Source organism: Fundulus heteroclitus, chromosome 17 (assembly GCF_011125445.2).
Source record: "Fundulus heteroclitus isolate FHET01 chromosome 17, MU-UCD_Fhet_4.1, whole genome shotgun sequence".
In the NCBI taxonomy this organism is placed as follows: Eukaryota; Metazoa; Chordata; class Actinopteri; order Cyprinodontiformes; family Fundulidae; genus Fundulus; species Fundulus heteroclitus.
In genome coordinates, this window is record NC_046377.1 from 8,225,421 (window position 1) to 8,241,254 (window position 15,834).

General features: G+C 39.8%; 1 protein-coding gene across 1 annotated transcript in view; it reads right to left on the minus strand.

Moving 5' to 3' along the window:
• Positions 1–15,834, minus strand: part of dock4b (dedicator of cytokinesis 4b) — a 155,962-nt gene that overhangs the window by 70,908 nt on the left and 69,220 nt on the right. Inside the window, exons 9-13 of the mRNA XM_036148815.1 lie at positions 9,844–9,925; positions 9,687–9,747; positions 8,881–9,013; positions 7,198–7,286; positions 1,655–1,780 (exon numbers count right to left, since the gene is read on the minus strand). Of these exons, the coding sequence (XP_036004708.1) occupies positions 1,655–1,780; positions 7,198–7,286; positions 8,881–9,013; positions 9,687–9,747; positions 9,844–9,925 (491 nt within the window). The remainder of the gene's footprint in view (positions 1–1,654; positions 1,781–7,197; positions 7,287–8,880; positions 9,014–9,686; positions 9,748–9,843; positions 9,926–15,834) is intronic.

Genomic DNA, 15,834 nt, shown 5'->3' on the forward strand with positions numbered 1-15,834 from the left:
TCTGATTCAGATTGATTTGAATTATGTTTTTTTTTTTTTGCAATGATTATCTCTTGACCTGGAACAGGACACACACTAGGTCAATGTGTTCATGGTTAAGAGATCTGAAACTCAGCGTAGTCAGTAGATTTTAGGGAATGAATGTACTGGAACGGGTTTAAGTTAGAGACTATACCATCAATAGTGCTTAAAAAAAACAGAGGTTTACTGCAAATGTAGGCTGTAGATATAAGGTGGCAAACTATATTTCTGAAATAAGTAAACAACAATCCTGTTAATGGTGAAATGGTTAGAGAATTAATTGGCTGTTAAATTAGTTGTGCTACCACACGAGTGTCGTGTTAAATGTTCTATGAAATGATATCTTCCTACATGTGTAATTTCCTGTTAAACCAGGATCTTGGGGGCTTTATGTAAAATGGTAATAGAGCAATTTTAATTGTAGAGAAATGGGGCAATTCTAAAGAAGGAATGATTTTGCAGCGATTCGTCAAAGGAAGCTTTCAGATTTTGTCCCGTTCTTCTCAAAAATTGGATTTCATGTAGGAGACAAACACAAAGCAGTTAAGAATTGTGAAGTAGAAGCAATGTGCCACATAGTTTCCACATTGTTTTTTAACAAAAATACAGATTACAACATCCAAAACATTATTTGAGCTTTCAAATTAACATTTCACATCAAATGGATGTAAACAGATGTGAAAAAATGGCTTAACAGACACACTTCGATATACATCTACACTGAAGCTGGTATTTATTTAGTCAATATGGCAATACTGAGTTTTTTTTACCTTAAAATACCTATTACTTATTAGGAGAATAAAAGTAGGCCTATTTAGCTGTCAAATACAATGGACTCAAACTTACAATTACACACAAGTTTTTACTAGACAAGCTACATCTCTACTTGTTTTTTTTATTGTTACAAGATCCAAATACATCCTTTTAGCTACCACAAATTATACAAGTTTCTCATTTACCACAGATACAGATAGGGAAATTAGTTCCTTCATACTGAATAAAAATGTAGTTGTCATATTTTTTGCAAGCTGTTCAGACTGCATTTGTTGTCCTAACACATTTTAATTAGGAAAGGGATACAAATGTTTCACATAAATATCGAAGGTTAGACCCTATTAAGACCAAGCAGTTTTGCTTTCTCTAGAAGTAGACAAAATCATTGATTCATGTTTAAATGAGCATTAACACTGAAATCTATTCTACAGCTCAGCACATGAAAGAGAAAATAACCCCCAACTCTCTAGCATGATGCTGTGGAAATTTCTTACGAAGGGACAGGGAAGATGGTCAGATTTAACGGGAAGATGCACAAAGCTGAAAAAGAAAACACTGTGAAAACCATTGAAGCTTGTGATTTGAACCTAAAATCTGGAAACGTTTAAATTATACTTTTAAAAGGCACTGTACACTTATCGATGCCAGGGAGTCCATGTTAATTATTTTCTTTAACCTAGGGGTTATTAAAAAGCCTATTATAATTTTATTGGTTTGCACAAGGCCGTCTTATAATGGCGTTGTGGAATAAGAAGGCTAAGTTTATAAACGGCCCTTGTTTCAAGGATATGGTTGTGCAAGAACAACATGAAGATCAAGTGCAACTCTATTTCACATTGGAAGTTCAGAAAAGTCCTACCTGGCATGATGATGTCAGAGAAGCCCAGCTTCCTGGTTATGCACACCCCCCGGGTGAAGAGGCCCATGTACTCTCGTCTAAGTTGGTCTATGTCTCCGTGGAGGAGCTGTAGGGCCACCGCCAGACCTAAAACAGGAATTTATGACAACATTCAAACTTTTGAGCATGATGCACTGTATTCTTACAAAGCCCACATTGCCTTGGTTAGCTCCTTTTTTTTCTCTTTACCAAAGCCTCACAACACAATAAATAGTTATATATTTGCAAACTCTGAGATGAAGTTCAAACATAAAAACATTGGGTTTTATTAGACACATAACTACAAATTATATATATATATATATATATATATATATATATATATATATATATATATATATATATATATATATATATATATATATATATGCCAATTGCTACTGTTATTTACTATATAGAGGGCAAGTTGGTACCTACACTTAACACTAGCAACAAGTGAGTTATCTGCACACTTTGATTAAGAGGAAATCTTGCATGACGGTAGTCTTAAATAAGTATCCTTATGCCACAACTTCAAACGTTGGCAAAGGTATAATTAAAATACACCATCTTGCATTCATAAAGCTAAAACTCTGTCTTTTCGATCTCCTGGTGAAGAACAGGAGCGTTTGTCAGACAAAGACGGGATGATGCAGGTAGTAATCTCTGTTACGGATGCAGTTTGAAGGATGTTGGGCGGCAGTGAAGAAATGATTCGTTAGCAGTCAGAGAAACAATGCAGCTACTAGATGACATTTGAGGGCACTGTTGTACAAGGGCAGCTATGGCTACTAACATAGCTCACCACCGTCAGGGTGTGAATGTTGTGTCAATGGGTGAATGACTGACTGTAGTGTATAGGGACAGACTCGTTATAAGGCCTCACAAGTACAAGCCATTTACCATTTTCCAACTGGCTGGTCAACAAACCATCACACAGAATGACATTTTAAATGCTCACAATGTGCCTGTGAAAAATACCGTAACGGTGCATCTCTAGTAACTTTATCAAAGCTCAGATTTCTTTCCCTTTATTTGTGCCATAGTTATAAACTGAGGGACAAACCTAGAGGAAGGAACATAAGTCCAAAATGCTAATGTCAAATACTACAGCCTCTTAAATAGCCACTTAAAGCTCCCTCGGTTTTAAAATGCCCCCAATTTATCATAGAAATGAGACACATTTAATGCCCAGTGAATGCAAACAAACTAACGAAAAAAATACTACGTTTCTCCTGACATCCTCCTGCTATGAAGACAAGTCAGTATATAATTCTTCACATGAACTCACATTGGGGCTGGAAATTAATAAAACCATCTAAGCTAGAAATGCCAGAACAAAAAGGAAAACGAGAGGAGCTTTTCTTAAAAAGCTATTTTCCCTTAAAAACTGGCTTTTCAAATAAAAAGGTTCCTTCAGAACTACACCTTACAAGTCAAATTATGTGAAAAGTTGTATAGTGGAAAAGGTTATGAAGCCGTTTCTAAAACATTGGGATTCCAGTAAATCACAGCTAGGGCCATTATTCACTTATGGAGAAAACATGGACAGGAGAAGTTGACCTACCAGAATCACTCCAAGAGTGTATTTAGGGCTTATCCAAGAGGTCAAACAATAACCTAGAACAACATCTAAGGCACTAAAGGCTTCGCTTCTCTCAGTACTGACAGGGCAAAAATGGCCCTAATGAGAGAGTTCCAAGGTAAAAACCCAAAACAGAACACGACTATCTCACATTAATCAAAAGCAACAACATCTTGAAGACTTTAGGGAAACCCTCTGTGGACTGCCGAGACAAAAGTGGAACCTTCTGGAAGGTGTGCATCCATGACATCCTGTAGCCAAACTATAATCCTACCAGAAAAGAAGAATATCCCAATCACAGTTAAACGTTTTAGTTGTAGCGTGATGGTCTGGGGCTGCTTCAGAACAAATTAGCACGAGTTATCGACAAATTGCTGTAATTGATGGAACTATGAATTATGCTCTGTTCCACAATGTGTTGAAAGAGTCTCTGGCCATAGGCTTGTGACCCTAAACTCAAGCACACTCCGAATAAGTACCAAGATAAAGACGGGAAGCACAAAAATAAGTCCAGCTCTGAATGACTAAAGAAAAATAAATTTAGGGATACAATACCATGACCTTATACAGGCCATTCATGTTAGAAAATTATTTGGAAACCACTTTTTGCATTTACTCCGTCTTTGACATTGAAACGACAGAGAAACAAGAATCAGGAAAAAAAACCATAATGCTGCAAATCCGTGTTCCTGCCTTCAAACTATTGCTGGGAACTGAGAAGACGATTCAGCTTGGTAGCTGGAGCTGAGGCTGACAAAAACACCTTCAACCTCTGCTGTTCTCAGCCCACCCAAACTGCCTCTTCTCAGTTTTGAAAAGGAAAGAGAGAGAGAGAGAGAGAGAGAGAAACTTTGAGAAAAACAAAACCAAGCGAGTTGTCGCAGCCTCTTCTGTCGCTGCCTACACACAAGCATACGGACGTGGGAGCTGAATTATCAACCTGACTCATACGGATCCAAATTCTTATAAAATCTCATTTATGGATTACAGAGTCCAAGTAAACAAAATCATCGTCATCTCTACTCGTGGGCCCGCTCTATTGTCTGCTGGGTTCAGTCACCTGAAAGGGACACGTGGCCCTGAAATGCACAAGTAAAGCAGAACATTTTTATTTTTTTTTTACTATTAGGATACATGGGAATAAAAGAGCTCTTCACAACTCTTGTTCCCTTTGTACTGCAGCTTGTCTGCTTTGTGTTTCTGAGGTAAAACTGTCTGTTCCATATTAAATAGCTGCTGATATGAGACTTTGGGTACACTGCCAGGCCAGGTTAAAAAAAAAAAAAGGAGGAATATAGACAGTTTTGTGCATACACACGCAAAAAAAATGAGCATGGGATTATCTCACTCTGCTGCACGCTTATTTTCCTTCCCTGCTGACATGAAAAGTGATAAATGCTGCTCGCTATAATGTGAAGTGCTCTCTAACCCCAGCATCTGCATCCTTATCGGGACACACTTCAAATGAGACACATTTGTAATAGTGAAGAGAATCTGCCACAAGTCTGTTTTTTATAACGTTTCCATGCGGACACTGTGCCTGTACCCATGTTACCCTTCCTTTTAACTTTTTAGAGCTGCCCCTTCAGGTCATATTTGTGATTGTTGTGTAACTGAAAACTCAGCTGCAATTATGTAACACCCTCTAGAATCTGTACGCCCAGTAGAGACGTGTGAAAAGCCTCAACATTGACGGCTTATTTCAGCTGAATAATATGAGACTGCAATTTTTTTAGAAATTGAATTTGGTTTCACATTTTTTTGGATCGTCATCCTGCCAAAATTAAGATGGAGAGGTTTAAAAAAAAAAACAAATGATCGAGAATTGATAACTTTTAACTGCATGTCAGAGAAAGTACTCAAGAAGGTTTTCTCTGCTGGAGTGTAGAGGCTTTTTTTTTTTTTTTTTTGTTTACTTTATATTTAAAAGTAAACAAAACTGTATTATTTTCCAATGTCAGATTATGCTACAGTAGATGTGGTTAAATTTATAATCTGTAACATAATTTTTTACACATTTTTACAAGGGGAAGCCAATAATTCTGGCGGTCCTATTTGACTAAACCCTCTGACAAAATACGGAATAACATTTTGAAGTTAATTCACGTTACATTCAGATGCCAGTGACACATTTCAAAACAAAAGCTGCATGCAGGCTGATAAATATTCTCCAGCTTTCTTTTAACACAGAGAAGTGCCGGCTAAAAAAAAAAAAAAAAGCGACTGACTAAATCATAAATCAAAACATATGACGATCGGCACAGTTGAGGAAAATGCAAAGGCAATATCTTGTTGTCTTTAAGTGATGATTTTTTTTTTTTTTAACAGTAAGTATGAAAAATTTGCAGGCATCAGAGCAAAGCAGGGAAGACGGCTGTAACGTTACGGACACTTATTTGCTGTTCGTCTGATCCCATGGGTGATGCCGCGTGATAATAAGGCCAGTTAGCATAAATCACAGAGATGAGCGAATAAAGCTGAAATCCAACAGGAAGCTGATTAGGATTTCGTTGGAAGTTCAGTAAGAGATAAGAACCTGCAGGAGGAGAGTGTGGCGAATTAAGTAAATGGGTGCTTAACTTACCAATTATCCCGTATGACTTCCCGCTTTTGAAGTGCTTATCACCAAGAAATGCAACAGGCTTTACATTTTTTTAGCCCTCTGGACACAATTTCATTTCTTTTAAGCTGTTTACGTGTTATTTCATGAACCAGTGTGGTGTGGAAAGCGCAGCTCAGACTCTACACAATGTGTTTAATGATTTTTTCTCATCACATTACTTCAGGCCCGTGCATGTTTACGACATTTTTACATGTTAGACTTGCAATAAGTTCAATCACAGAGTTACTGGTGTTCTGGGGGAAGCGCGGTGTTAAGCTTACCACATTTCTCCAATTCCCATGCCTAATGCCAACAGTCCTCAATTATCAAGCCGCTTTATTGGATGAACAACGGTGCTTATTTGATGAATATTATTAGAACAAAATGGCAGAAGGGACTTTATATATAACCTCAGCTAAGTCTTCGACTAGCAAAAAGGTAGACTTCCAGCGAAAACATCTGTCCAACAGCCTGTAATACGGCTCTCAAAGTTTCCACTGAAATATGTTGTAAACACTTACTAGTCATGTATCGCAAACGTACCCAAGTTTATCTTTATTCACCAAACTCAGATCCTTTATACAAGCTGATTTGACAATTATTTTACCATGGGACACAACCTACTAGTCCGAAACAGAACAGAAAATATTTTCTGACATTTAACAACCACTTTCTGTCATCACGATAACCAGAAGTCACAGCTCCCAAGTTAAGGTCAGTGATTGCAAATGTATTTATAAATCTATGTTCGTGTACCCAACTTTTCACTTTCATGGCCCTTGCTGCTTTCATTTCTGTGTTTTCACTGCACCCTTCCTCAAGGTCTCAGGTTACTCTTCATCATTCACAAGCTGGAGTTACTCTCGTTGGTACCGTTCTTTAGGAAATTGCGAACCGAGAAGCAGTGCATGTTTGAATCACCGGAAATGAAAGTACATGAGTACGAGTACAAATGAGTACAAAAGGGATCTCCTCACTTCTTGTATGTAATTTACGATACCTTTTTAACACTGACACAGTTTTTTTTTCGTTGACGTCCAAGGCACTGAATGTTCTCACTCACCGCCGACCTGTTGCTATTGGAAACTGCGGATGCTGATGTTCAGTATGATGCAGACGCAGCTATCTATTTATATAAACCATTTGAATGCATATGAAATCACAGACATTCTACACACACAAGCACATTAGGTGCTCCTTTAAACTGGAATTATAGCATCTTATGTCAAACTGCAAGATATTAACAACAAAACTCAGCTGGTAGGCATGTCATGAGTGATATGTTTAAAAACGACTTTTCCCAGATGGAACAAAAGTGAAAAAAAAAAAAATTCTTACCGGTATTGGATCCAGACAAGTTGTATCTGGAATTGGCCTTTTTTATTATGTTCTCGTGAATTTGATACCACTCAACCTCTGTGTTGCATCTTGAATGGAAACAAAAAGAAAAGCAAGGCATGAGTATACTTTATAGAAAGTGAAGAAGAAGTGGTTCAAAGAAAAATGTAAAACCAGAGATATTTTGCTTATTCTTTGTGTCCAGTATACAGTCCTGGTCAGAACCACGGATACACACATCATAGGGGTGAATGACAATATTGGGGTTGGGATTTCAATCACTTTCCCTCTCAAATATATTCATGCATCCCCACTACCATTGAGTTAAATGTTTCCTCGCAAATTGCACCTCAAATACATTTTTATAACCATCAAGTAGCCTTTAGCTAGAAGCTTGACCGCACTACTTGCTGTAGCTCAAGTAAATGTTTTTCTAAGACCCCACTGAATCAAATCTATGACTAGTAATAGGGTTGAGGTCAGGGCTTTGGGGACAGCCTTTCCAGATGCTAAATGTTAGCTTTCAGGCATCCAAAAACCAACTTTCATATGCATTTGGGATCATTTCCCTGCTGAGACCTCCAGATGGGTTTTCAACAGCACCACAGAGAGGAAAAAGGGCCCATAGCATTACCACCATATTTGACAGATGGTACAATATGTTTTTGTTTTTAAAAACTTACTCATTGTCCTTGAAGAGAAATAATCTTTTGCCTCATCTGGCAATAGGTCTTTTCTCCAGCAGACAATGTGGGTAAGTGCAAATTTCAATGTTGTTCCAGTAATTTTCAGGTCTGGAGAGGCTTGAGCCTTGGTGGTTCCTACATTGTTCTTGAACATTGTTGCTTATTTCCTTTCATCTAAGGGTGACAGTTTGGGTCCAATAACTTGTGTGTTAACTACTGATATTGGACATTTAGAAATGGTTCTGAAATACGCTGAAATTATGAAGAAATCATCCTCTGATCTTTGGACTTACCAAATCTTCTGAGTATTGCTTGATATAATGAGTTGTCAAACAAATCCTTTGCATGTTGGAAAAGTGTTTGCTAGACTCAATCACGATTACTAAGACATATTATACATACCTTTTCAAGGTTATAAATGTATATATTCAAGGTCATATGTCAAATTTTGATTGCATTACAGTCCTCGATAATTTCAAACTTGTGCATCTAATTTCATTCAGTTCTTGTTTTAAAAAAAATCCTTTCATTTGTGCTATATGAAAAAGTCTTAGCTAGTCTCAAGCAGAATTTAGCTTCAGTTAAAACATGGCTAGTTATTTCCAGTTAGAGGATTTAAATGCCAAATGTGCAATAGACACAAAATACTTTGCAGACCCAAAGTCCTAAAACATTGGTCTGCAAAAGTGAAATAATGTTCAAACTAAATGTACTTGTTCCATTCATAATTTAGGTCAAATTTCTGTGTCACCCCTAACCTATCACAACCTCAAAGGCATCATGGGAGGAAGCAATATTAGACCAGCAAACGCTTTCTCCGCCACTTCTGCAATCAATAAAGCCCATGAGAAAACAAGCTTTGTTGCTCGAGGTTATATTCCGCGCCTTATTGCAATGAACATCCAGCTTCTAAAAGGGATCCGTTTGCTGTAATTAATTGTTTTCCAGGTTAACTGAGGTTATGAAGTGCTCACTGATCCTATTTCCTTTGACTTACGCATAAACCTTGAGCAAGTGGTCATCCTTGGAGTCAGCGGTGAGGAGATCGGCAATGCTGACGACGGCGCAGCCGAACGGCCGCCTGTACTGCACGCTGCACGTGTTCTTCTTCTCTCCTGCTCCCATCCTCCCTGCGCAGACACACGCAGCCCAGCAAAATTGTTAAAATAAACCGTGGACAAGCGAATCTAAATAAAGCAGCATGGAAAATTTCCGCCACTCAATTACAAAAAAATCTATATAGGAAATGCACGTACTGATGCATTGGACACAGCTCGAAAATTGCTTTTAGTGAATATGGTTTACAGCCGTTGAAAACCACAAATTCTGCATCTCAGAACACTTGAATTTTACATAAGGCTAACAACACAAAAGCATTTTAAGGCAGAAATGTTATGGCATATGCAACCATGTGGAAAAAGGTAAATCTGAGCGCGAGGGTGGGTAAGCTACAAACAGCCGGCTGTTCATTGGGTGCTGTCTCAAAGTAAATTAACGGAAAGAAGAGGGAAGGAACATAATTTGTTAAACCCAATCAATAGAAATAAACACTTAAAATATGTCTCTCTTTGTGTCACGAATCACAGTGACAAGAGTTTCACTTTTGCCTGATCAATTTCCCCCAAATTCTTGGAAGAGCTTAACTTTAAAGTCGTCTCACGGCTCTAGCTCTACCTGCTGCTTGTGCGCCATTTTCCACCGCACGTTTTCCTTCCACTCAACTTTCCGCCGCTAAGCTGGACCATGTACCGAGATGCAGAGCAAAGTGCTGGAGTAAACGAAGACGAAAGAAGTCACTCCTACCAATTCGTATGATGTGTACGACAATATAGACGTCCTTCCGCAGATCGCTGCTGCCCAGGTCCTGAAAGATGACGTCTGACTCAACGATTCTGTCGCTTGTGTTTTACAGCATGAACGATGCGGGCAGAATTGCTGCCTGACAGTCTTCATTACTTACCACAAACAGCGTGCATTGTCTTTCGGCCTTCTCCGGCCACTTGGGCAAGCCGCTCTTGTTCAGCCTGACAAAGAAGCGTTCGCTGTAGGAGAGGAGACAGACGGAGAGAGAGAGAGAGAGAGAGAGAGAGAGAGAAGGCACACGCTGATTAAAGAGGTCAGGAGCACCGACCGACTGTCGCGCAGGAATAAACGACGGGGTCCCAGTCACTCAGCGAGCAGGGACGGAATAAAGATTAGGAGCCGTGTCAGAAATGTCGAGTGCCGAGCGGCAAACACCGGAGGAATCACTCCAAAGATTAAAGCGCCTGTCGCGGCGGCATGAAACAGAATACGAGACGGCAGAAAGACAAGCGGAGAGGAAGATGGGAGAGAGAAGATGGAGAGCAGGAGGATATTCCAATCTCCAACACAGAGTGACGGAAACATTTCTGAGGAGTGAAAAGGATTTTTCGTTTGGTGGGTAAAAGTCGGGTTTCGTGTGCACTGAATCCACACCGGTTTTATCTCAGATACTGGACTAACATTGAAAACAGCGGTGGGCGCAAACAGGGCTGAGGTTAATCAAGTTAAAAACAAAAAAAATTATTGGATCTGTGTTTTTTGCAAAACAACATTAGTTGTTTTGCATTATCAAGCTGGCCGATCATTCAACCTAGCATGGAGACAAACAGACAGTAGAGACAGTTAACCTTGCTTTATTTGTATTTATATTAACCAGATAGCTTCTTGGATAAGACTGTCCCACTGCCAAAGTCTGACACCTCAAAGAGCTCTTGGACAATATTTTTTTTACAGTCATATTATTTAGTCATATAACATTTAAGATCAGCTAATATGGGTTGGAAAACTTAAAAAAAAAGAAATCCCACCGCATGATGCTGCCATAATGGCTTTGTCGGCATTGTGTGTGCTTATCTATATATTGCAAAGACTTGTAAGTGCTTGAATACATTGGAAATGGATCTACTTTCCCCCCTCCTTGAATCAACAAAGAAAGAGCAATTTAGCTACATTCAAGCACTGATCATCTTCGGACGGGAGCGTTATTCATTCCTTCTTCCAAAATTCATGCTTGCATACGAATCCTGGTGTGAATAACGGCACATAATGAATAAAACAAGAATCTGGGAAGAAGAGAAGAAACTCTGACCCCAAATGTTCCACACTGCCTTTGAAACTGAACGCCGTGCAAAAATGGGAAAGCGTGCACCCGGCCGTCTATTTTTTTTTTTCTTCCTTTGTACTTCGTCCTCCCAGTCCCTATATTGTGCATTTTAAGTGAGGCAGCAGCCTTGCCCTGCTGGGCGCCTCTCATCCTGGCTGGCGAGCTGCGGGGCTAATCCAGTTAGGTGACTTTCACAGTCTACAGATAAGCAGAGAGAAAACCTTGTAATTCACCAGCGCCGGACAATGAGCCAAGTCGCTGGGCCTCCTAGCGCCACTAGCTACAGTGGCCACATCTCAACGCATCCTATAGGTTTATCCGGCATACAAAAGAGCTACAAGGTGATTAAGATGCTTTTCAATATCTATTTTCTAAATTCCTACTTATCTTTATGTGACAGACAGAGGAAGTTATGGAGGAAGGAACTTTTACACAATCAGAGAGTGGAAAGCCGTGGAAAACATGTCAAATATTACTCCATATTCTACTCTTTTCTGTTCCATGGAACATCTTGAAAACCGAATTTTAGACTGCATGGCAAGCTTGTATTTAAAGTCATTATACAAGCCAAGAAGTTGCCACTGAAGTAAATATGAGGCGCCTGCCTGCACTGTAACAGTTTTGTGTATGTAGGGCAGTGGGGGCCCATGCCTGAATTAATTATGCCCTTGATAATTAATTATACAAGCTCCTATGATTTTTCATACATGTATTCCTTCTGTAAAAGTTTTCCTTTTATTATCGACGGCATTGGAACGAACCGGTTTGCCGCTAATTTGATTTAGGGGCTGTTGTTGCTCATTAGCGGCTCTCTCCGCAGCTTTCCACGCCATTTATCCGGCCGTACGGAGACGGATGCCTTTGCATGAGACATGGGATTTTTTGCGAGCGCTTCCCCCCACCCCCCCCCACCCCCCCCCCCGAACCCTAATTAGCGCGCTCATTGTCAAAACCCCAACCGCCAATTAACAACCGCTCCAGCGAACGCGGAGGCACTGGCCGATCCTGCTTTGACGCAGAGCCTCCCTCGCCGCCAAGTCTTCTGCCTCGCAGCTGCAGCGTGTTGATCACCAGAACCGAGGGGACCAACGCTCCCCCCCCCCAGTGGGACCTTATCTGCCTCTATCACCCCTTGTATTAACATAACTTGAATGGCCGCTTTCCCTCCCCTCTGGGTTCTGGTGGCGCTTGCTGGTCCCTCTGCTGATATCGATGATTGCATTAGAAGCGGAGAGCTCACCCCATAGGGGGTGGGGGGGAGAGGGTTTTGGGTTGTGGTGAGGGACTGAGAACAATTGACATGCAAAAAAAGGTGGTTGAATTAACTCCCGCTGTGCCTTCCAACCAGAAAACGAGAATCTAAATGTGACACTTGAGGCTTAATAGAAAATCAACAAGATGCCCCCCCCTTCCCCGCACCTCCAAAACCAAACAGTTCATTTAAACTTGATTAGTCACTCAATCAGCAAAAAGACAGCAAACAATACAACACAAGATTGTTCAAAGAAATGACAGTTGGCAATGGAGTCCTGGTGTTTCTGTTAAGTACAAAGGGGGATCAGTGTGAACGCGGTGCAATATAGCAAGCGCATGACAAAGGGCTTGACAAGGAGTTGCTATTGGACACAAAGAAGCTGCCAGGCTGCTAGTGTTGGCACACTCTGGAGACGACGGGTCAGACCCCCCCATCTGGTCGCTTGCACGATCGTCTGACAAATGCCAGTAACAACACAGTGAGAGCAGCTACAGTGTGGCGCTCTGCCAGCCGGATCACATTGATGTGTGTGTGCGAGTGTCTATGTTTATGCTTGTTACCAGAAAAGTGAGAGACAGCACTGACGGGTTAGCTTCCAGAAAGGGAAACTGCACACTCAGAGCACAGAGGAAATGGGGCTCTGAAGGCAATATTTTCAAAGCCCACGCGCTTTTACCCCAAAACTTCTATTAGAGTTGATTTATGTGAATTCTTTCAAATAGAACAACGCAGAGTGCTTTGAATCCTACACATTTCTTGCACGTTTATTTGTTAGTTGAATGATTAAACCAAATTTTAATATCAGACAGGCAAAAGTTCGTAAATGTGAAAATGTCACTTAAGGGTCAAAATCAATCTGACATAGCTATATGGGAAAAAGTAACAGCCTCATTGTTAGACTGGGAACTAAGGGTAATTAACCACCATTTTTGGAGTGCTGAATTAAATGTATTTAGCCACACAGGGAATTACTGCCTGAAAACCACTGGAATAGAACCTTTATGACAAAAAGATAAAAAGATCCAAAAAGCAACACATCGTGCTCCGATCTCAAGGAATTCAACAAGAAACGAGACATCCACCGGTTTGAATCGGGTAAAACGCCATTCTTTGCGATTCATCTGAAGAACATCCTACTTGGATTCAAACATGATGGTGGTGATGTGGGACCGCCATTCTGATTAATGGCTTTGACTGTTTGCAGTAGCTGAGGAAACGTTTAATTCTGCTCTAAAAAAATGCACTGCCATCAAGTTGTATTCTTAAATTTAAGAGCACTTGGTTTATGCAGCGGGACAGTGATCTAAAGCACATTAGCAAACCCACTGAGTTAAAGAGAATTAAAAGATACGGGTTATGTAGTGGCCTAGTTAATGTTTTTTTCATAAACCCGATTTAGACGCGGTTGCCGTAACCACAGGATGGAAAAGTGAGTTATTCGGGTTAGCGGACAACTACTTAACCGTCATCATCTGAACATTGCATGTTGTATTTACCTGAATTACCTGAAACATTTCAGTGTGACACCACAGCCAAAAAAAAATAACATTTGGAAGGAAATCCATTTTTTTGGCGTCTTTGAGTCTTGCAAGTTGGATAAATGATGTTTATAACGCATCACATACCAGCACGATTAGCATGATGACTGCTTTTGTTCAAAAGCAACTGCGTCACAAAGCCGTGCAATCACTTACGCCATATTAATATACTTAGTCGTTAGCAGCTCGCAGATAAAAATAGGAAATAAAGAAATCAACAGCGAGAGAGAAAGAGGGGAAATTAGAAGGAGAAGTGATTCAAGTGGCACATCATGACATCAATGGACAGTAATTACACACTTGTAAAACAAGGACTGGGGGAAAATATTTTGAACATGAGAGCTAAAAATTTATCACAGAGAATGATTAAATCATTTTCAATCAGAAAATTCCAAATCCTTCATAACTGTGGTTTTCGAACATCTGCTGTTTTGGGGTTTTGAACCGTTCAGACAGAAGTCTGATGGCGGTCGCCTTTAATCGTATTTATTGATCAGTCATAAAAATAAATAAAGAAATAAACCAGATTTCAGACCAAAAAATTATTGGAACTAAGCATTAACACCTTTTTCTTTCTTACTCTTTCTCCAGACTGCCAATGACCTTTTGTGGCTCACTCTCCCTGTGGAGGGTGTCAATGAAAACAGTCTACCTCATGATTGCATAGCCTACTGACCCAGACTGAGAGACGATGGAGAGGCTCAGGAAACGTTTGCAGGGGTTATGAGTTAATTAGCTGATTATGGTGTGACACCATGAGTTTCCAGTATTTAACTTTTTCACAATATTCAAATTGTCTAAGAAACTGAATTTTGGACTTTGATGAGCTGTAAGCCATAATCAACGTCACAAAGAAAAAAAAAGCCTTGCAATTTTTCACTTCAATCTATATATTATGCTGCATGTGTTTCATTCTCTGAAATGAGTGGCAAAAATGAATGAGGTTTTTCCACAATATTAAAATTCTTTGAGGTGCACCTCTATATTTGAATATACATTTTAATTAGACGCCGTAGAAGACGGAAAGAGAGCATGGACAGCATTTGGGTTTCAGAATATATACAGGTTTAAGAAGTTGCAGTTCTCAAAAATAAGGAAAAATGTGACATATTCCAAATAGGGTTTAAAATATATGTCAGGGAAGCTAGAGGAGCATTACTAAATCACTCTCAGTACAACTACTAACTAGACAAGGCAAGGTAAGGCAAATTTACTTATATAGCACATTTCAGTACAAAGACAATGCAAAGTGCTTTACATGATTAAAACATAGGAAAATAAAACAGAATAAAAGCAAGTTGGAATAGATGTAGAAACAAAATAAAACATGGGAAAATAGAAATAGAACTAATGATGTTTCAGTCATGTCATGCTTTTAGGTTTGCTTTAAGGATTGAATATAATTCATTATTTCTATAGGCTTTTATTTATTAAAACTGTGATGTATTTAGATGCTAAGCCATTCAGGGATTTATAGACTAACAGAAGGATTTTAAAGTCTATTCTCTGAGATACAGGGAGCCAGTGTAAGGACTTTAGAACTGGGGTGATGTGCTCTACTTTCTTAGACTTAGTGAGGACACAGGCAGCAGCGTTCTGGATTAGCTGCAGCTGTCTGATCCACTTTTTAGAACTGATCCGAGCTCGGATCAGTTAACCGTGCCGAGCTTAGTTCTTATGATCATTTACACATCACGCTAACACGGTTCCTCGCCTCTCAGTGACGATATACGGTACTACTGCTCTCTAGGATTGAAGGAGGGACTCAAGCAAATCAAAATGGCGGCGCCCGTAATATTCAGGAAGTTATGTTTGGTTATAATTGTGATGTTTCAATGTTTGCGAAGAGTCGGGCAAGGAAGGTAACATTTGGTGAATTTACTTGACAGAGTCGGCTTTTGGGAAGTGGATAAGACAAAGGAACGTCTACTCAGGGCTTACAGACACAGGAAACAATGACAGACGTCGAGGTTCTTCACACTGCTAAGCAGAATCATCACTGGAAATTGTTTAGCACGGTAAGGAAGCTAG